The 22,902-nt window shown below is 39.2% G+C and overlaps 1 protein-coding gene across 1 annotated transcript in view; it reads left to right on the forward strand.

The window, feature by feature from the left end:
• The window catches only part of tnmd (tenomodulin), a 134,359-nt gene extending 112,343 nt beyond the window's left edge, over positions 1-22,016 (forward strand). Inside the window, exons 5-7 of the mRNA XM_055643903.1 lie at positions 6,923-7,076; positions 9,501-9,622; positions 18,068-22,016. Of these exons, the coding sequence (XP_055499878.1) occupies positions 6,923-7,076; positions 9,501-9,622; positions 18,068-18,277 (486 nt within the window). The 3' untranslated portion in view covers positions 18,278-22,016. The remainder of the gene's footprint in view (positions 1-6,922; positions 7,077-9,500; positions 9,623-18,067) is intronic.
• Positions 22,017-22,902: the final 886 nt, after the last annotated feature.

A 22,902-nucleotide genomic window follows, 5' to 3' on the forward strand; every position in this document is an offset into this window, starting at 1 on the left:
TAGTCCAATCTAATCTGACTGATTTATGTGTCACATCTCCTACACAGCTCATTAATAAAAATCTTTCTTAAAATGAGTTTAATTTACAGAAACATTAATTGAAATAATCGTTGATGGAAAACTGGAACTTTTCTTTAGTTAACAGTCCTTAACATTTAACAATTCAGTTGCTCACAAAAAATCCAGTAGATATTAAAGTCCACCTGCAGTGGCTTATCATGGTAACATTTACCCTATCCACATCTATCTGCAGCACAACGTTCTCAGACTGTCTTTTATTCCTCTAAAAGCAGTTTTGGCCTCTAATTCCATTAGGTGTTGTTTGCATCATTCCACGTTTGAAACTTGCATCCACAAAGAAAATCTCATGACTGCTACCAAAGTTCAAATTAATGGATCAAAGTATTTAAGTTTGACTTAATCTTACAAGATCCACCACTGGGTAGGATTATTAGGTATTATCCAGAAAAATTTCAAAGCTTGAGAAATTTCAAAAACTTACCATTCTTGCCATTCAAGTTATTTAACCTGATGCACACTTGCCTTTTTATTAAGTCTTATCTTGCCAAGCAAAACTGAAGCTCTTTCAGCCCCCTCATTGCTTAGTCTTTCAGTGGCCAAAAATCCTGGCTCCTGGCTTCAAACTACATTTTGACTTCAATAACAACTTGCAATTAGGTTTTTAGGCTACTCATTCTTATCTGTAGATTGCAAGATATGAGATGCAAATTAATCTCATTAGCATCAATTCCAATCTGCAAATGTAATTCACTCGTGTTAAAAAGCTCTCTTAGAAGTGGTGGGTCATATTATTGGCCTTAGAAGTGGTGGGTCATATTAAACCTTTAGTTAAGTTACAGTGTGGAAATAGGCAATTCAGCCCACCGAGTCCATGCCCATCATTGATCACCCATAGACCAGTTCTGTGACCTACACACTAGGGGATTTTATAGAAGCCAATGCACCTACAAACCTGCATGTCATAGAGCGTGGCCAGCTCCGGGGCCCTGCCATTCACTGTGTAGGTTTTGCCCTGCTTTGACTTCTCAAAATGCAACACCTCGCATTTATCTGTATTTAAGTGTTTCAACCATTCCTCAGTCCACCTACCCAACCGATCAATATCCTGCTGCAATGTTTGACACCCATCTTCACTATCAACAATACTACCCACTTGAGTGTCATAGGCAAACTTACGGATCATGCCTTGTACATTCTCAACTAAATAATTTATATAGATGTCAAACAAGCAATTGGTTCAGCACCAAACCCTGAAGCACACCACTAGTCACCAGCTTTCAGTCTGAAAAACAACCTTCAACCATTACCCAATTTCTATCCTAGATACTAGACTAAGTGGGACCCATTGGGTCCCATGTTCACATGGGAGGGCTGGTCCCCTGACGCAATATTCCACCTCTCCACCAATTCCAATATTGGTGACCAGTGCGGGGGGGCTTTCTGGAGTGCTGGTATGGGTTCTTGGGGTGGCAGCTCAGTCCCTCAAGCCTGAACTGCTGGCAGCTCATTCACGGCTGGTGGGCTGGCAGTTGACATGACTATTCCTTGAAATTTCATTTCAAGCAGGGTGCAAGGCCACCAAATTCCAGTATAGTGGTAAGAAAGTGCAGTTTCTTACCACTATGAGCAGGGTGCAAGGCCACCGAATTCAAGTGCAGTTTCCAACCACTTCAAGCTGGATCCAAGGCCACCAAATTCAAGTGCAGCTTCATACCATTTCATGCAGGGTGAAACCACCATAAAACCACACAAAACACCAAACTCACAGTTCAGTAGACATTCATTGTGTTCAGTTGATTCACAGCTCAGACAGTCATGACCTCTCCCTCCCCACCATGCAGAGACTGAGCCACACCCACACTTCTGGGTTTTATAACCCCTCCCCCTCCCACCGGAAAAGGTGTGGCTTTCAGGGCGTGATTGACAGGAGAGAGATTCTCAACATTTTTTAAACACTAATAACTCTTTTATGTTTCATTGATGGGAATAATCGTCTGCACCTGCTCAGCGGAGGGGGGACTGAGTAAGAGGGCCAAAGATCACAGCCATAAGTGGTAGCGTTTTATCTAAAATCAATATGCAGTGCAAACAGGAAGTAAGTGCATTTGCAGTGGTGCTTTTCAACTTCAAGCCAAAGCACCCAAGCCACCATTTGCAGTAAGTAGTGCCTTTCAACTTTAAACCAAAGCTCCCAAGCCACCATTTGCAGTAAATAGTGCATTTCAACCTCATGCCAAGGCACTCAAGCCATCATTTGCAGTAAGTAGTGCCTTTCAACTTCAAGCCAAAGCACCAAAGCCACCATGTGCAGTAAGTAGTGCCTTTCAACTTCAAACAAAACACCAAAGCCACCATTTGCAGTAAGTATTGCCTTTCAACTTCAAGCCAAAGCTCCCAAGACACCATTTGCAGTAAGTAGTGCCTTTCAACTTCGTCAAAGCACCCAAGCCATCATTTGCAGTAAGTAGTGCCTTTCAACATGAAACCAAAGCTCCCAAGCCACCATTTACAGTAAGTAGTGCCTTTCAACATCAGGTCAAAGCACCCAAGCCACCATTTGCAGTAAGTAGTGCCTTTCAACTTCAAGCCAAAGAACCCAAACAACCATTTTAAGGCGGTGCCTTTTTACTTCAAACAAACCATATTTTCATTTTCAAACCACATTAAGGGTACTCACAGTTGTGTAGACATTTGTTCAGTGTTATTCAGAGCTCAGAGAGACGTGACCCTTGGCTTCATCCATCTTGCAGAGACTGAGTGAGGCACACCACTTACTGGTTTTATAGTCCCTCCCCCTCCCTCCAGCAGGGGCAGCAGAGAGAATGGTGATTTTCTTTCAAAACATTAATATCTCTCTGATTTTTCATCGATGGGAAAAATCTTCTGCACCCATAAGGCGGAGGGGGGCTCTGAGCAAGGTGGCCAAAAATGACGGACGTAGGTGGCGGCGTTCTGTCGGAAATCGCAGCACAGTGGGCCAAAAGCAGTCAAGATCAGAGATTTAGTAATATAGATTTGGAATGTGGGAGGAAATTGGAGCACCCAGAAAACCCCACACCATTTCAGGGAGAAAGTACAAACTACGCACAGACAGTACCAGTGGTCAGGGTTGAACCTGGGTCTCTGGCGCTGTGAGGCAGCAGCTCTACTGTGCCACTGTGCTATCCTACCTACAGAAAAAAATACTCTGGACACCCATGGCAGCATCTACATTCTGCACAACAGCAACAGAGGGCTGTATTCTTCCTCCAAAAATATTGTCAATAAAGCTATATGTTGGTCAACCTACAACATATAACATGTACTTCATGTACTGAACTGTGAAAACCTTCAAGGCAAATACAATGCATATTACATAGAACAATACTTTAAATATTTATAAACTAATCATCAGTGATATCTTGAGAGCTCTATTCATTTATATATTATTCTCACAATTATTCTCGCACACAACAATATCAATAAACTTTCTTAAAAATAAGAAAACGATATTTTCTTGACAGCTACTTCTGACCAGCACTCAAGTTCATTTCCCAAGCGTCATTCACCAATAATCTGCCTTCTTTTCCAAGCAATTGGATCTTGTATAAGAATATAGATCCACGAAGTGTAGCAAAATATTATTGTGTACTTCGTAATAAAAGTATAAGCAAGTATAAGAAACAATTTTCTGCAGGAGTTCAATACATAAAAATAATTTATACTGGAAGTTATTAATGAGAAAGTAAAAAATTTATAGCAATAAAAATTGTACATCAATTCTTTGCCTCATTTGTGTAAAATAAAAACTTTTATAGGTTTATAGACTTGTAGTTTGAAAACTTAACATCGACTACCAACATAATGTTTTATGCATGTTGCAACTCCTTTACAAATTAAATTCTCAAAAATAAATTGCAGATCTGTGCCAGATAGCCCCTTGTCTTCCCTTTAATGCACTCTACACCCACTATAATCAAAAGGTATGATTAATGTTTGATGCCTTGGCATTTAGTGCGTGGTACAAGGTCTGTAACAACTAACACTCCTCCTCGCACTGCAGTCCACTACTGATCTTTTCCAGAGCACAGATGAATAAACACTGAAGTAAATAAATACACTAGATTATATGACATGTAGCGTAATGTAGATGAATGTGGGACCAGCAATCTATTTTAGTTTTCTTAATATTGGAAATTAGGTTTGCTTGAATTAAATTCAGCTTTACAGACAAATGACGTCTCTGGGTCAGACGTCAAAGAAAGTTGTTTCCTTCTGTTGCTTTCAGTTCCAAATTTCCATAGCCCCTATGTGTATCCTATCTAGACAGGAGCAAAATATTTGACCTTTGACCATTCTGTAGCCTTCAACATTCTAATGTGTCAATTCAATCATCAACTCCTTGGTAAGTACGTTGATGTAGTCGTAGAGTCATACTACATGGTATTGACCCCAATGGCCCAACGCTGACCAAGATGCCTCGTTTACACTAATTCCACCTGCCTGTGGATATCCTTCTAAACCTTTTCTGTCTATGTGCCTGTCCATAGTATTTTAAATGTTGTTATAGTATCTGCCTCAACTACCTTCTCTGGAAGTTCCTTCTATATACCCACCACACTTTGTGTGAAAAAGTTGGCCCTCAGGTTCCTCTTAAAATGTTCCCCGCTCACCTTAAGGTTATGTTCTCTGGTTCTTGATTCCTCTATTCTGGGTAAAAGACCATGCACATTTACCCTATCCAATGTGCCAAATGCCTTCTTGACCTCTTATCGACCTGTGATGCCACCTTCAAGGAACTATTTACCTACACTCCTGCTCTACGACATTCCCCAGATCCCTGCCATTCACAGTGAAGATCCTGCCCTGGTTTGAATTCCCAAAATGCAACACCTCGCACTTATCTGTATTAAACTCCATTAATTATTTCTCAGCTCACCTTGCGCAACTGGTCAAGATCCTGTTGTTAATGAAAAACATAGCCAATGTTATTAATGAAATCCATATAATTTGGATCTAGCATAAATACTTGTAGCCTAGGGCTTTTTTCCCTGGAGTTCAGCGGGTGATCATGAGGGGGATAGAAAGAGACACAGTCTTTTCCCAGTTCAGGTGAGTCTAAACCTAGAAGGCATGGGTTTAATGTGAGATGGGAAATATTCCAAGAGACCTGAGGGCCAGTATTTTCACACAGAGGGTGATGTGAATGTGGAACAGGCTGCCACGGGAAGAAGTAGAGTCAGGTACAATTACAACATTCAAAAGACATTTGGACAGGAATGATTTAGAGTAACGTGGGCTAAATGCCGGTAAATGGGACCAGCTCAGATAGGCAACTTAGTCAATATGTACAAGTTGGGCAGAAGGGCCTTTTTCCATGCTGTGTAACTCTGAATCCACGATTCTGCAGCAGACGAACAGGTGCTTCTGTCCATGATGTCTGCGCCCACCATGATGCCAATTTTAACTAATCCAGCACCTTCCGTACCAGTGCGTTCAAGGTACATCACACACTGTGTACAAATCTTGCATCAGACCTCAGAAATCACCTTTAAAATTGTTTCTTCTCTCATCTCTGCCCTTTAGCATTAGAAGTATTAGAGATTATGCCTATCGACCTTAACCTTGCCCCTCATAATTTTATATACTTCTGTCAGGTTCTCTCAGTCTTTGACTCTCCAGAGAAAATAATTCTAGCTTGTTCAACTTCTCTTGATATCTTACACTCTCTAATCCAGGCAACATCCTGTTGAACTTCTTCAAAGTATCCACAGCCTTTCAGTAATGGGGTGACCAAAACTTTACACAATGCCTTAAATGTGGCCTAAACAAAGTTTTATGTAGCCGTAACATACATTTTCAACTTGTTTACTTAATGTCTATACCGATAAAGGAAAGTTTGGCAAACACATTATTTCCAACCCTATCTTCTTATGTGACCTTTTTCCAGGAAGCTACGGACTCCCAACCCTCTGTACGCCAAAGCGCCAAAGGGTTCTGCCATTTACGATTTACTTTCCTCTTACATTTGACCTCCCAACATTTTACACTTGTCTGGATTAAACTCCATCTGCCATTTATCTGCCCATGTTTCCAACTGACCTGTATCCTGCTGTCACAACCTTCCTCAGTATTCATGACACACGCAATCAACTTTCTTTCAATTTCTACATTCCCTGCTTGAACTTACCATCTCTGGCATAAAATAAATAATTCTGATTGCCAAAGAGCAATTGAATAACATTTATAACAGAGGCTTGCTCAAAGAAGCTACACCAGTACATTTGTTCCAAAGTAAAAAGATAAATTCCAAGAAATAATCTGCCAAATTCCAGTAATGTTCAGATCAGTACTCTGACCTTTGCTCCGTTTAAAAAAAACATTTTTCCAATACTTTTACAATGGAAAAAGCATTCAGTCTGTCTTCAATGCTCTTCACTTCTGCCGTTCTCCAGGGAGAAGGGTTTTACCCAATCCAAACGTATTGAGAGCTCTTTTGTCAATAGGAGACACAGATGGAAAGACTCGGATCTGCCAAGTAAAATTACAGTATTCTCTTACACTGGCACATGCAATACACGTGAAAGTCTTCATTTTTAAATCATCATGTTGCTGCTGACATAGCATTTGAAGCCCTTTTCTGTGCTACCTAATGATGAAAAATATGTTTGTGCACAAAGTTCCTAATGAAATTCTGCTAATCAGTACTTGTGGAAAACCCAATTATACCACACCATATGTTCAAACTGAAGTTGAATTTAATTATGTCTTGTCATTTGCTCTTATTGTACTACTAATAAATTCTGAGGTTTTTTTTTACAGTTCAACTTCAGATGAAACTGCCAAATTAAAAAAAATAATGAATTCTTGCTTTTTTGGCAGTTGATATAAAAAGGTTAACATATGCCATTCATTTTAACAGCAAGATGAAATTATGCCAGTGAAGTTTGATGAGTCTCTTGTTTGGGTGGCAGCTGAACATCCAATTAAGGACCAACATTTCCTGCTGAATTCAAAAGTCCTCGAAGTGTGTGGCAATCGTCCTATTTATTGGCTCCATCCAATATACTTGAAAGGTAAAAACAACAGAAGTAAAAGTATCAAAGACTGTGCATGTAGTTTCATATCAAAGAAACCATCGTGTTATTAATAAATTGATAAGATCGATTCTTTGCATTCAGTAATATTATATTAATAAGACTAGATTGCTGCTGTTCTGTGACTGGAGTAAAGAGAACTGCCTCATCCTGAATGCAACCAAGACCAAAGAGATGGTTGTTAACTTTGGCAGGTCCAAGCTCCCCCTTCAGATGGTTAACACTGCAGGGGTGGGCATTGAGGTGGTGCTGACATATAAATATCTGGGAGTGCACCTTGATAACAAACTGGACTGGTCTGTGAGCACCGATGCCCTCTACAAAAAAGGACAGAGTAGACTCTTTTTCCTCAGAAGGCTCAGATCCTTCAATGTGCTCAATGATATGCTGTACATGTTTTACCATACTGTGGTTAAAAGTGTCATTTTTTATGCTGTTGTCTGCTGGAGCAACAACATTAGTGCTAAAAACAACAAGAAGTTGGACAAGCTGGTAGTTCGAGCTAGCTCAGTCCTGGGGGGGAGAATGGACTCTGTGGTGGATGTGCTTGAGAGGCACATGAGGAGAAAGGTGCAGGTCATCCTCGACAACTCCGGGCACCCCCTCCATGAAATTCTGGAGGTTCAAAAGAGCACACGGAACAACAACCGGCTCCTCTCCCTGCGCTGTAGAACGGAGCGGTTCAGGAGATCCTTCACCCCTGCAGCCATTAGATTTTATAATACTGACCACTAAGCTGTATGGGGATGCTTTGCATGTTTTTAATAGTTAATTATTGGGTCTTTTTAAGTATTTATTGCTTTCATGTATTGTCCATATTGTATTTTATGTATTTTTTGTCTGCTTTCGTTCTGAATGTGTGGGTTTGTTGGTTGTTGGCTTCTGGACATCTGAATTTCCCTGAGGGGATCAATAAATTCATTTTTATTATTAGACTCTGATTGCTGTTTTGTGATTAACTTGATATCATTACTTCAGTATCTTACTCAATTTCAATTGAATGCCTGGCTCCTTCCCTTGTGAATTATGCAACTACGATGAAGAGAAAGTAAGAATTATTGCCAAAAAATATTATGTAATTCAGAACATAAAACTTAAATTTAAAACTTTCATGTTACCATCCAAAATGATTATTCAGCATCCAATAGAGAATGTGATCAGCCATGAATAAAATAATAAGAAATCAAAGCAGTTAGAAAAAAAGTGATTTTTAGTGAGCAAAACTCATGTTCAGAGTCATTATGCCCCTTGATGAGTTTTTAGCTTTGAGCTCACATCACTTGTGGAAAACTCTGTGATTGGTAAAACAAAAGCAAATTGCAATACTCAATTTTGACATGCAGCCTTGCAGCATGTTTATCTGTCAAATCATTTCCGAATTACTTTGTTACCAGTTCGGGTATCACTTCCATCCAAGAAGTAGAGAAAAGAATGTTGCATTTTGTCCCCATAATTCTCAGGCCGAAGAATTCAGTCATTCTGAAATGGGGTTACCCGGGACTTTTTAGTGATTTACACACAAAGAGCTAACAGCAAGTGTCATTCAGTGTATTAACATCTTAGAACATTGACATAGAGTTGGTAATATGTTATATTTCATTGTATGTTCCAGGCTTAGCTTCGAGAGGGTTTATCACTTATCGATGGTGTTCACATCCCATAATTGTTTTTAGCAAAGCACTGAATGAATATTGACCTAAAACCCACCAATGCTTGACACAAAGCATGTTATTGGAAACTACTAATTATGTTCATAAATCTATAATGAATGTGTCAAAAGCATGCTTTGAGGCAGAATTGATCACAAAGTAATGGACATCTGTTTAAAGATTTCTTCCTGTCCAGACAAAAGTCACTTCTGGCATACCCTTAAGAGAAGTTTTTTTAGAACATAAAAAGTCTCCATTTCAATCTTCTATTCCTTAGCTGCCTTATGTAGTTCAATCCATCATACTCACACTGGATGAAATGATTGGCTTTTTGACAAGAAATACAATCTCAACAATTCAAATAATAAAATATTTTCTTTCGTGCTGCATGCAAAAAAAGTATAGAAACAATGTTTAAAACAAAATCAAACCATATTCTGTTTTCGTTTAGGGAAAAAATAATAAAGATATTTGCAAACAAAATCCCATCTTCTTTTAATCAGAGACAGTTGCTGATGCTCAACAGAATAGTAATCAATATTTTATAATTGCTATTGCCCAATACTTATGCAGCCCCAATGCGCCAGTAGAGTCAGCTTTTATTTCCATTTTTATATCGTCTGAACAACAAGTGTCCCAAGGGCAGCAAGATAGATACTAATAGCAATTGGGAAATGCAGGGGAAACCTCATCACTGTGCTACCTTGAATGCAAGGAATTCCCAGAATTTTAAAGTAACTTTGTATCTTTTCAGATACAGAATTTTATGATTTTGGAGAGCCTGAGGAAGCTGAAGAAGATGCACATTTGGATGAGTTGAAAAACAAACGCAATGGAAGACGCTCAGCACGCGACGTAAACGACGTAAACGATTATGTGAGTGCCTGCACCCATCTTGAAAGAGTGATACACTTTTTCAAATAGTTTTTACTTAGTTGCGTTAAAACAGAAGTTTGTGAAGTAATTGTTCAGTACTATAACATAAATAGTAGAAGAATTGTAATGGCACTATTAGCCTTTAATAATGGATTTCTATTCATATATCATCACCAGTACCAGTCTGCAAGTTTATTTTTTTTAAACAATTAATTTAGTTAATATTGGTTGGGACTGATCCTTGACCTGAGAATAAGTAGTAAACATTTCTAATTAAAGGTAGGTAGTACTACAACTTTAGAGCACCACTAATAATGTACACCATTTCCTACATGTGCCTATGCTCAATCTAACTCACGATATGGGTATAGATGCATTGGTTGAAATAGACAGTAATTAAAGGAAGTATGTCTTGCTGTAATGAATAAACTGTTTAATGTCATTATCACTGGACCTGATACTGAAGAACATGCTACACTTGAAGGAATAGTTAATAATTGTGTTTTGAGGATGCTTTATTTTGGAAATCATCTGTTTACTCAAGAAGCCATCAACACCCAATTTCATACCTGAAAAAAAAGCCTCCACACCATTCCTGTATTTAGGAAAACAGAACTGCTCACCATACTCCAAATGCAGTCTCACCAAAGTCCTGTAAAACTCTTAACAGGACTTCCTGGGTCATACTTATCTCGACCAATGAAGGCAAGCATAATTATGCCTTCTTTACCAATAATATTCTTTCCTTCAGGTGCATGGCCAATTCCAGTTAGAAATGGACCATTTAATCTACCTCCACTCCTCTTTCTATCTATCCATTCCAAGTCTTGGCTTCTTCTCTAGCAAACAATCTGCAGATTGAGACTAAATGAGAATAATTGTTGGCACATCCCAGACCATCACACAAACCAACCTGCCTTCTATTGACTATATTTATACCTCACTCTGCCTCGGCAAGGCCAGCAGCATAATCAAGGACAAGTCGCATCCTGGCCACTCCCTTTTCTCCCCTCTTCCCTCAGGCAACAGGTACAGAAGTGCGAACACACACATCTCCAGATTCAAGGACAGTTTCTTCCCAGCTGTTATCAGGCAACTGAATTATCCTACCACAACCCGAGAGCAGTGCTGAACTACTATCTCTACCTCTTTGGTGATCCTCAGACTATCCTTGATCTGACATTGCTGGCTTTACCTTGCACTAAACGTTATTCCCTTATCATGTATCTATACACTGTAAATGGATCAAATGTAATAATGTATTGTCTTTTTGCTGACTGGTTAGCACGTAACAAAAGCATTTCACTGTACTTTGGTACACGTGACAAAAAAACTAAACTGAGCTACAAAAAGTAAATAAATGAAAATGAGGGTACATAAAGATCCCGTAGGTATTACCACGCTTCCATGACAATGACTGATTGCTTTATGCCAGTTAGTTTGACAAAAACCAACAAAAAATATGGTTTGACATCCAACAGAGAAGCAAAAATCACCAATGTCACCAAAAAATCACCAATAACAACCAATAAATCCATCTGATGCTCTAGGAAAACCTGCTCTTGCTTTTTGAAATACTTACAGATAATACGTCATGTAGTTATATCTACTGGTTTTTTTCCCTTTGCCTGTGATATAAAAAATCTTTTGTTGAAAACAATTGCACATTCATCCAGGTTCAAACCACTCGCAAAACAAGAACGCATAGGGGTGGGATTTTCTTTGCATAGTAGCTCCAAATTGATTAATTGCTGTCCATTTTACACTTCATTAAGTTTCAAAGAAAACTGGGCAGAGTGGAAGATGGGGAGGCTGATGTTCAAAATGATAATCCACTTAAATCAGATGTAGCCCTACTGTGTGAAAGTACTGTCCTTACGAAAAATCCTTTGCTTCAGATCAATTATCTATCATCAAAATGTAAAGTATTAATGCAGTTTCTCTTTTTTACAAATCCTGCCTCATTAGTGAACATTCCCAGCAATTTCTGCATCGCTTTCATCCACAAGGCTGCATGCAAACAGGACAGCAGGAAAATTAAACGCTCACCGGCCACTGTGGTATGGATTTTCCAATTCTACTGCCTGGGAGATATCAGATTGACTTGGATAGGCAAATATTTGAAATCCAAGCAGGGATTTGTACACGCACAAACAAAGTCTACCTGATTTTCTGTCCATTAATTAAATGTGAAATCACCCTGGTCTCCTTTCTCTTTGTGTGTTTGCTGTGGCATTTCACTTTGCGTGTGACAAGTACATTGACTTGTACTCTCCGAGGACTGGCCAGCCAGAAAGCAAACAGGCATCTTAGACAGATCTGCTTCAGCTCCATACAGTGCCACACAGCTGGCCAGACATGTAATCACAAAAATACTGCAGACTGAACACCATGAATAACAAAAAGGAAGATTAAAAGTGCTGACTGAAAACTATTCACTTTTATCCCAGGTTTCAGGAGGAAGCTTCCAAAAGGATCAGAGCAGAGTAGTTGTTTGTTTCATTCTTCATGAAATGGCTGCAGACTGTAATTTGCCTCTTTTACAGATACCTGGTGAAAACAATACTCTTTGAAAAATAAAATGAAAATTTCAGCTAAGTATAGGTGTGACTGCTATAGATACTGTATATCTTCTACAGTGAAGTATGACAGGCCTTCTTCCATTGAAAATAAAAGGGGTCAGTGTTTGCCACTCTTTATCCCAGCTTATTTCTCAAGTTATGTCATGCATTTGTTGACAAGAAAGTTGTGATTGAACCACAGTGCTCATGACAAGAGAAAGGTTTCTGGAAGACAAGTAACTTCCAACAGGAGCTACATCACATGTCAATTCTGTCAAGCCTTTCATCAAATTACTGTCCCAGTTCTTAACCTGGTAAAAAGGTCGCTGTCACAAGTTTGTCTTTCACAGTATCTTTAATTCAGCTTTTCTTGGGAGAATTTATTCTTCATCTCCCAATTTTTGCTGACTTTTGGAAGAATATATTTAATTTATCTGTAAAAACCTCAGAGTGGTTGGACAATCTTGGATTGTTTTCTCTGGATTGCCAGAGTTTGATGGGAAACCTGATAGACATAAAAGGTTATGAGGCATAGATAGTATAGTCAGTCAGAACCTTTTTCCCAGGATGGAAATATCAAATAATAGAGGGCATTGCTTTAAGGTGAGAAAGGCAAAGTTTAAATGAGATGCATTGGAAATATGTTTTACACAGAGGGTGGTAAGTGCCTGGAGTGGTGGTGGAGATAGATATGATAGTTGCATTTATGGAACTTTTTGATAGGTACATAGCTATGTGGGAATGAAGAGATATCAATTATGTGTAGATTCAGATAAGATTTGATCTTGTCATTATTCTCTGTAGCGCAGAAGGTTAAGGGGGACTTGATAGAGGTCTTTAAAATGATGAGAGGGATAGACAGAGTTGATGTGGATAAGCTTTTCCCTTTGAGAATGGGGAAGATTCAAACAAGAGGACATGATTTCAGAATTAAGGGACAGAAGTTTAGGGGTTACATGAGGGGGGACTTCTTTACTCAGAGAGTGGTAGCGGTGTGGAATGAGCTTCCAGTGGAAGTGGTGGAGGCAGGTTTGTTGGTATCATTTAAAAATAAATTGGACAGGCATATGGATGAGAAGGGAATGGAGGGTTATGGTATGAGTGCAGGCAGGTGGGACTAGGGGAACAAAAGTTGTTCGGCACGGACTTGTAGGGCCGAGATGGCCTGTTTCCGTGCTGTAATTGTTATATGGTTATATGGTTATTATGTTCGGCACAGACATTGTGGGTTGAATGGCCTGTTGCTGTACTGTCCTATTTGCTTAACACTCACAACCAAGCTGTCAGAGAATAAAACATGTGTCAGAAGAAACTGTAGATGCTGGTTGAAACCAAAGATAGACACAAAAAGCTGGAGTAACTCAGCGGGACAGGCAGCATCTCTGGAGAGACTCTGAAGAAGGATCTCGATCCAAAACATCACCCATTCCTTCTCTCCAGAGATGCTGCCTGTTCCGCTGAGTTACTCCAGCTGTGTCCAACTTCAGAGAATATAACTTTCCTAATAGTCTTCCGATGGGAATTAGTATGTTGTTGAAGTTCAGGGTCTTCCTCTATTTCAGGCAACACCTTATATTCAGGCTGAAGGCTGAAGAGGCACAATCTTCCAGAGGAAATGTTTGCCATTTGATTTGCCATTCACTCAAATTCGATACATTCAGTTCATTATCTCTCAAATATTCATTCAGATATTAACAGTCTAATGAAAATAATGCACAGAACTACTATATGCAAAAAAAATTGATCAAATTCTGTTCAATCCGGCCGGCGGATAAAAAGTCACCCTTGGTTACATGATTTAAATGCCAAATATTGTAGCATAAAGATAACTATCTATAACGTGTAGTTAATTAAACCAAACTTCAGAAGTGGAATATAACACATTCGCTGAAATATCATGTATAAATCATCTTTCTCAGTGATAGTTTAAATTATAGAAATTTTATTTTTTTATATTGAGAAAAGAAAGATAAAAGGCTAAGGTCTACCTTACATAGTTTGAAACCAGCAGGGATACATTTAACCAGAAACCATGACTAAATGATGGCCTGCAAGATTCTAGGAGTGCACAAGGAGACAAATAGCTCAAGATTTAAGCTTCTGAAAAAGCCACCATTCACTACCATTACAGAATCACACACTGAGTAATAGTCTGGTTGACAAGAGATCTGGTTGTGCAGATTAGGCATGTATCCCCTTGCATATGTCATGGGAAGAAATGATCAGACAGGCAGAGACAAGATTCAAGTATGTGCTCAAAGCCTCTTTTGGAAAAATGCAGCATTCTAGTTGACGCTGGGAAGTGAAGCCCATGACTGGTCAAGGTGGAGACGGAACATTTAGGATATTAATAAGCCTGTCCCTAAAGAGTAGGCACGAGCCCTGATAAGCAGCAAAATTAAGCCTCAAACCACCTATTAGCCTGCCCCATTGAGGCACCTCCTGTCCCATCCACAACTGTTGAAGCCATGTCAACCTCATCAGGCATCCACGAGCATGAAAAAATCTGAAATGGAAGAGCAAATCATTCTCAGTCCTGAGAGATAGCCTAGGCAGGAGAGAAAGGAAAACATGATATAATCTGATACCTAAAGAATTGTTAGAGGGAAATACTATCTTTGGTGGTGCAACCCACATCATCACACAATTAGAGTATAAAGTGAATGCCAGAAAATGAAGTCACCAAGTATCTCATCACACAAAAGATAGGAACCCCCCTCATCGGTATCCACCTATCATTTGCTTGGTTTTATCCAAGCCCCGCCTCTCTTGTCCTGCTTTCTACGATCAGTCTGAAGGATCCCAACCGAAAACGTTGTTTGTCGATATCCTCCACAGTTGTTGCCTGATCTGCTGAGTTGCTCCAGCACTTCATGTTTTTCTCAAGGTTCCATCACCTGCAGTTGTTTGTGGTCATCACAGAAAATTAAAGTTTACATATTCAGAACAGATATATGAAGATTCCAATTAGGAGCAGGAGTAGGCCACTTGAGCCTGCTTTGCCATTTAATAAGATCATGGGAGTTGAGCGTAAACTGAACTCAGCATTCTCTTCCATCTTCTGTAATCTTTCAACAACTTGCTAATCAAAAATCCATGAAAAAAGAAAAAAAACGTAACAAAGGCTAAGGGATGGAATGGGTTTTCCTGCTTCTGTGTTACTGGAATGGAGACACGCTTTTGATCCAATGCTGGCATACCAAGTAAGGAGATGATCTAGTAGTACTTTTGTAGGGACAATTAGGAGACCATTGATCACAGTGAAGTAAAATTAGAAACTCAGCGGGTGCAGTCATTGATATTGATTTATTCTTTTCGGGCCGAAACCAAAATTCAGACCCGAAACGTTGCCTTTTTTGCTTGCTAACCATAAATGCTGCTGCATATGCTGAGTTTCTCCATCTTTTCTGTGCAACCTTCGATTCTCCAGCAGTGCAAAATATAATCTTAAACATTGATCACAGTGATATTAGTATTGGTATTGATAGTCATTGATATTGATTTATTCTTATCGTGTAACAAAATACAGCAATAAACTTTGTTTTGCATGCTAACCGAACAAATTATACCATATGCGAGTACATCAGGTAGTGCAAATGAGAAAATAAACAGAGTGCAAAATATAATATTTTAAAAAAGCACAAGGATCATAATTGAATAGATTGAAAGAATCAGGAATTTATTCTTAGCAGATGAGAGGTACAGTACATGCAAGGGCTGAATAACAGCAGGGAAGAATCTGTGCTTGAAAGATGCTTTCATTGATGAAGTGAAGGCAAGATTATTTATTAGGAGACTGAAGAAAGCAACCTCACTTTCACTGTTGCTGTGCACTGAATAAAACCATTGCTAACAGCTATTTTGATAGAAGCTGGGAAGTGGAAGCATTGTGGTTTGACAGGTATACTTCTCTGCTATCAGAGCTATGCCTATTGTTTCCTCAACAAATGCTTTTGTTTCTTACTTATTGCAAATCTAGCAAATCAACCCAGTCAACAACTTTACTTTTCATTAAGCCAATGCATCTGTAAAAGGAAATAGAATGTAATTTAAGATCATTTTGAAGTGGAATAATCACCCTTAAGAAGTAATGGATGAATTCTTGCAAAAGAAAAAAGTGATTTCCTTTGCTTCCTAGAATAGATAAAGGGATACTGGATTATCTCGTTAGTTGTATACTATATTGACTTGTGCATTAATGTGTGTGGACATGACAAATTGAAAGAAAAATGAAGATCGTCAGATAAGCTTTGCCCTTTTGAAATTATTCTGCTCTAGCCTCTCCCACTTTGCACAGTTCCCCTACGATTAATGTCTTACACAGATAAACTTAAAAATAATAATCTATCATCTAAGGTGGAGAATTACAGTTGATGATAATAATACATGGCACTTAATCTAATGGGTTAAAAGTTCCACTGACAGAGATGGGTCAAGTATTCAGATGTTAATATGTTAGTTTCTAGGACATCCTAGGACCTAATCGCACTTCCAGATGAGGCAGAGAATCACATATACATCCTCCAATATATGGTGTTCAGTATTTTTGATGAGGCCTCCTCTACATCGGTGAGACCAAATAAAAAATAGGCAACTACTTGCCAACCACCTAGACTCTGTCCACTATTGCCATATTGATCTTCTGGTTTCAAGCCATTTTAATTCCCCTTCACATTCCCGCACTGGACTGCCTGTCCTTGGACTGCTCCACTGCCAGGGTGAGGACAAGCACAAATGAGAGGAACAGCGCCTCATATTCTACTTGGGGAGTCTACAACACAATGGCACTATTCCACTTTCATGTCACCCGTGCTCCCTCTGTCCCTTTCCTCCTACCTATGCTGGTTTTCTCTCATAACCCTTCTCCCCACCTTACCCTCCAGGTTCCAGTCACCCTGTTTCTTTCCATTTCCCCACCTACTTAATTTGTCCATCATCAACACAGTTCTCCTACTCGATTCCCTTTGTCACCAGGCCTATGACACAACCCTCCCATCCCTCTGTTGTTACCATCTGCCACCATTCCACCTTATTTAATTCCACTCTTCACCCTCATTTCTTTTCAGACTCCAGAATCTGCACCTTTTGTTTTCCATTTATTACCTCCCAGCCTCTCCTGTTACATCTACCCTTCAATTCGCAGTTTTATTGATTGTATAGGGCCTGTCCCACTTGGGCGTCATTTGCGCGTCATTTACGCGACATCATTTACGCGTCACGGTGCATGTGATGCGCGCATGGTGCACATCGTTGTCACCTACCCCTCAGCTAACAATGATCCATTCTACATTTTCCTTGACCTGCATCCCCTTCGATCTCTCAATTTCATACCTTATCCTTCCATATCTCTATGTCTCCCTCTCTTCTGACTCATTCTGAAGGAGGGTCTCAACCTGAAATTTCACCCACTCCTTCTCGCCAGAGATGCTGTCTGTCCCTCTGAGTTACATTTACCTCTATCCCCCATATGACTTTACTTGCCTATCGACCCCTATTCTCTTGGATCCACTTAACATGTGCTAACTCTTGCACCACCTCTCTCCTCACCTCATTCTATTGGCAACTTCCCCCTGCATTATTCCTCCGCTGGGAGAGAGTGTCTCTCAAAATGTAAGTTCAAGTCCAGGAAGGCACAATATTGAAATGTTACTGCACTACCACAAGTGGATGAGTATAATTGCAATGTGACAAGTTACATTGAGATTTCCCTTAATAAATGTGATCATAAGAATTTATAATGAGAAACAAATGGTACAGTGTGCAGTCAGACATGAGATTTTTGATTTAATATTTATTTTCCCTGTGTACAGAATTTTCTGCCTGAGAAAGATTTTATATATTTACACAAAACTCAAGATGATTTAATGTATGTATGTTTTTACAGCGGGCGAACGGGGCCTATTTCGATCCTTTACTTGATCACTATGGATACTGCTGTGCCGAATGCCGCCGTGGACACCAGTATTGCCAACGGGTCTGTGAGCCTCTCGGTGGCTACATGCCCTACCCTTACAATTACAGAGGTTGTCGTGTTATCTGTCGGGTTATCATGCCATGCAACTGGTGGGTTGCACGCATGCTTGGGAGGGTTTGAAAAGAGTTCTCTGCAGTTACTGAACCAGTACCCAAAGTCCATGTCCATCACATTTGATTTTCTCACCTCTAAAATAACCACCGCAATGGCATCCACTGATTGACAATTTTTAAATGGTTCATTTGTTGTTCCGAAGAAAAGTTCAAATGTCATAGAAACATAGAAATTAGGTGCAGGAGTAGGCCATTCTGCCCTTTGAGCCAGCACCGCCATTCAATATGCTCATGACTGATCATCCAAAATCAGTACTCCTCCGTTCCTGCTTTCTCCCCATATCCCTTGATTCCATTAGCCCTAAGAGCTATATCTATCTCTCTCTTCAATACAGTGAATTGGCCTCCACTGGCTTCTGTGGCAGAGAATTCCACAGAGGATGGCTGACTTTTTTGTTTGTAAGTTTCTATCAGAAGTTCCTCTAAGTTTATTGAAAGTAAGAAAAGATAATAATATCCTTGGAACTTCATTCGAGTAACTGCCTATAGATCTGTGATATTCCATTCATATTGTGGGGCCATGGTTTAAGATTGACCAGTAAATCCCAAGATTGTGGCCCTAACGCCATTTTCACTCAACCAATTTCTGGCCCAGAAACACTAGTCCTTCCTTTATAATTACACTTTTATTGTAAACTTTTGGACTTTCCAAAAATATTAAAATGACAATCTAGCTTTATAATACATGACAAAAACACATCACACTTCCCAAATAGAAAAAGTCACGTTGGTCAATAGAAAATCAAGGTTTCAATTTAAAAAAATCATGTTTTCTTCCAATAATAAATGTTGCCATATTAATCAAATAATTATTCATGATGCCCCACAGCTGGATCAGCAGAAGAAAGAAAAATCCTTTATTGAGATTTGCATATTTATATTGATCATTTCTGCACCATTTAGTATTTTCTTTCTAGATAAATTGTGTTCACTGTGGCTTGCTTAAGAAAATTATCTGTGAGTTGGCTGCATTTTCATACCACAAACATTGTTGTATTTTATACACCTTTTATATTAAAGGAATCTATTATTTTAGAAATATATTATACTTAAACCAGGTCTTTACTTCTACAAAATTAATAAACATATCTTGTTATAAAAACTAAGACCAAATTTAGTTTCTCACTCCTTGTGTGCTCCATGGTCTGTATTTCTTGAACATAATCAGCCCCTGTTTTGAACAAAGATGGCAAAGGAGTTATATTTTATACTTTTAATGGGACATACTTAGGCACACATGTGCTTTAGCATTAAGATAATACATTTTGCATTACTTGCAGGGCAATAATAAAACCTGCTCTGGGACAATCTTCTATAGGATGGGCCACATGTTTGACACCCCCACCCGAGATTACTTGCTATACAATATACATTAATTTAATACATTTCTTTTGCTGGTATTCTGATCTTATTTTTATTGATTTATGGCCTCTATCAGATGCAAGATCATATATCACGCAGAATTAAACTGGAATAAGAAACACCTGTCCAGAAACCCATTCCAACCCAGCCCAATCTTGCACAAATCCATTTAAATGGATAGAATGTGCTTGTTGTACACTACACCAATGTTTATGCCATGGTCCCTGTAGGTATCCAAACTGAATTAAATAAAAAATGCTTTTAAAACCAGGTAGAGTAATTCTTCCAAAGTAAAGACCTTATGTGCTAACTCCAATGACGAACAGGTATGTAGGTTAATTGGCTCGGTAAATGTAAAAACTGTCCTTAGTGCGTGTAGGATAGTGTTAATGTGCGGCGCTCACTGGTCGGCGCTAAATCAGTGGGCCAAAGATACATTGCTAACTGGACTAAATTAAAACAATGCTGTGAAAGAGCAGTGATTTGTGGATAACTAACGATGCTATTTGTAATTTAATTTAATCTTTGTACAAGTGGCATCTTCTGCAGAAGCACGAGAATATTTGGCTCAGTTTATGCAATGAGCTGAAAAATGTCACTTATGTTGGCTAAAGGCCCATTTTCAGATTAGTTTGTGTGTAGTTTAGAATGCTGCAAATCTCAGTGGGTTATGCCAATGGCTGGTTTGAACTTGGAATCAGTTTAATTTTCGTTACTGATAAGAAATTAAAACAATCACCACACAGTTGCATAACTCCACTAATTGAAAATGTCAGTGTTTCTCCAAGAGAAGCATGCTATTGGCCATTTCTGGTTTGTTTCACGTCATTCAGAAATTTTGACTGGCATTTCCTGTTGTAATACGATTCTAACTCGGTTTCCATTTTGAAGTCCATTGAGTGTGGTTATTCTCCGGCCAATGCTACTTCACAGGACATTGGATGGACATAAATATCCAGGTCTTTAGGCCATACCAACCTAATAATAACACAACACCAACCCCCATCTTGTAGTTCCTTGTTTTACCAACACATATTTCATCTCTTGAAGCCCGATCAACCCGTCCAAAGTCAGTGATTTCCCCTCAACCAATTGCTTCACCCACAATGATGGCAGTTTCAGTCCCCATAATGATTTCCATTATCTCCAACACCAACCTCCACCCCACACACCTCACCATTTCCACCACTCAACGACAACTCTTGGCCTCCAATTTCCCTCACCCCTCCCCCCAATGTATTAGACTTTGATTCAGTCCCTTCCATTCTCTCTCTCCCTTCTTCACTTCCATCACAGGCTCCTGTACATTTATGTTATGAAAGTGTGTGACACCCTTAGTTTGTTGCGACTGCTGCTGTGTGTCGGTGAGATAAAACATTCACTGCTGCCCATTCCCATTACCATTCCCACTTGCTCTGCCCTTCCCTTACACTGACCACGCCACACATCACAACACCAGACCACAGCCTCTCTAATGTGCGCTAAGGGGAACAATAGCATTTCCAGGCAACAATAGAACAGTAGAACAGCCAAAGATTTGAAACAGAATCAGGTCTGTCCCTACCCAGATTTCTAGTCACTGCAGGTGCTGCCATTGTTAAAATTTGATATCAGGTACCTGAAAGATTACATTTCACTGGTAGACACATTGCTAACTGGACTTAAGAACTCCAAGCCAAACCAAGTTGAGAAAATAAATGAATAGATTTGATGTCAAGTTACTCAGTGCTAGAATCTCAAGCAGCAAAATACATATCTGGATTTGTAGGGTCCAAAACATAAATACTTATCTCCTTCCAACACCCTGTGAAGTAGTATTGGCCTGGGAAATATGGCATTCTGTGAACTTCTGTCATGGAAATTGAATTGGGATACGGATTTCAACAGGATATGCCTGTCAACATTTCTGAATGATGTAAAGCAATCCAGAAATGGCTAATGACATTAAACATTACTCAGCAACAATTTAATCTGATGAACACCTGCCAAACTCAGTGACTGCGACTTAATGCGACTCGATTTAGCCAAGTTTAATTTGTATTTTAAACCAGATATTACTCAGATTTGGATGCTTTCTTCCACAGATTTCCATATAGGTCGTGTTTTATTCGATTGACAATATTTCCCTTCATCTTTTTTATATATGTACTCTTCTCAGCCATCACACATATCACAGGACTTTATTTCTCATCTAATGCTCCTCCACACTACTTTTGGTTCTTGCTGCCGTCAACTTTGATGGAAAAGGGTAATTAACTGGTATGTAGGATGGAGTAACTTCTTTCATTGCTTAGGGTGGAGCTATAATGATTATGATAAATGATATTAAAACACTTATTACCATTATTGTTTATAGTTATTGCATGGTTTAATAAAAGGTTTGTCACAAATGTGTACAGTTGTGTCTATTTTTACCTACCCTAATGTTTGCCTTATTGTGTTGAAGAAAATTAAGGCAGTCTTTCAGAGTCTTGTTGACAGTTGCATGAGCCTCTACAGACCCCTCGTCTCCAGCGAGTGTTACATGTGGACGTGTTCATCAGTACCTTTAAATGTCCCAAATATTGACCTGAACACACCACTGATTGGTAGTATATAAAATAGCTTGTAACTGCTTCGAAGTTGGTAGGCTCAGGATGGAGAGGGGGAATGCAGAGAAAGTTATAGAAATGTCAAAAGAACACAATTTTGGAATTTATATTTGAACAAAATTAAACTGCAACATTTCTTATAATCCAAAGGTTATGCCAAAAATTGAATTATAGCAATAACTTGCATTTTTGTTTAATCCAGGTGATGATTTTGAAATTTAATCCAGACCAACACAGGTGAGCATTGAACTGCGAAGGGACCAACACAGGTGAGCATTGAACTGCGCAGTAACAGCATTAATTGTTGTGCTATTGTGCCATCCAACTAGGGCGGCAAGTTGTGCAGCTAGTTCATTCCTGAATTTGGGTGCTGTTTGTGTGGAGTTTAAATGTTATCTCTCTGACTATGTGGATGCTCTGATTTCCTGCTTTAGCCCAAAGATGTACAGGTCAGTAAGTAGGCCGGCCAGTGCAAATTGGTCCAAGTGTGTGATCAGTGTTCAGAGGAATTGAGGTATGGGAGGGAATCGTGAAGCTGGAAAATGTGCAGAGAAGATTTATGAGGATGTTGTCATGATTTGATCGCCTGAGCTCTAGAGAGAGGTTGGACAGGCTAGGACTTTATTCCTTGCAACACAGAAGGCTGAGGGGTGATCTTATCGAGGTGTATAAAATCATC

The sequence above is a fragment of the Leucoraja erinacea genome, chromosome 12 (assembly GCF_028641065.1).
Source record: "Leucoraja erinacea ecotype New England chromosome 12, Leri_hhj_1, whole genome shotgun sequence".
Taxonomy (NCBI): domain Eukaryota; kingdom Metazoa; phylum Chordata; class Chondrichthyes; order Rajiformes; family Rajidae; genus Leucoraja; species Leucoraja erinaceus.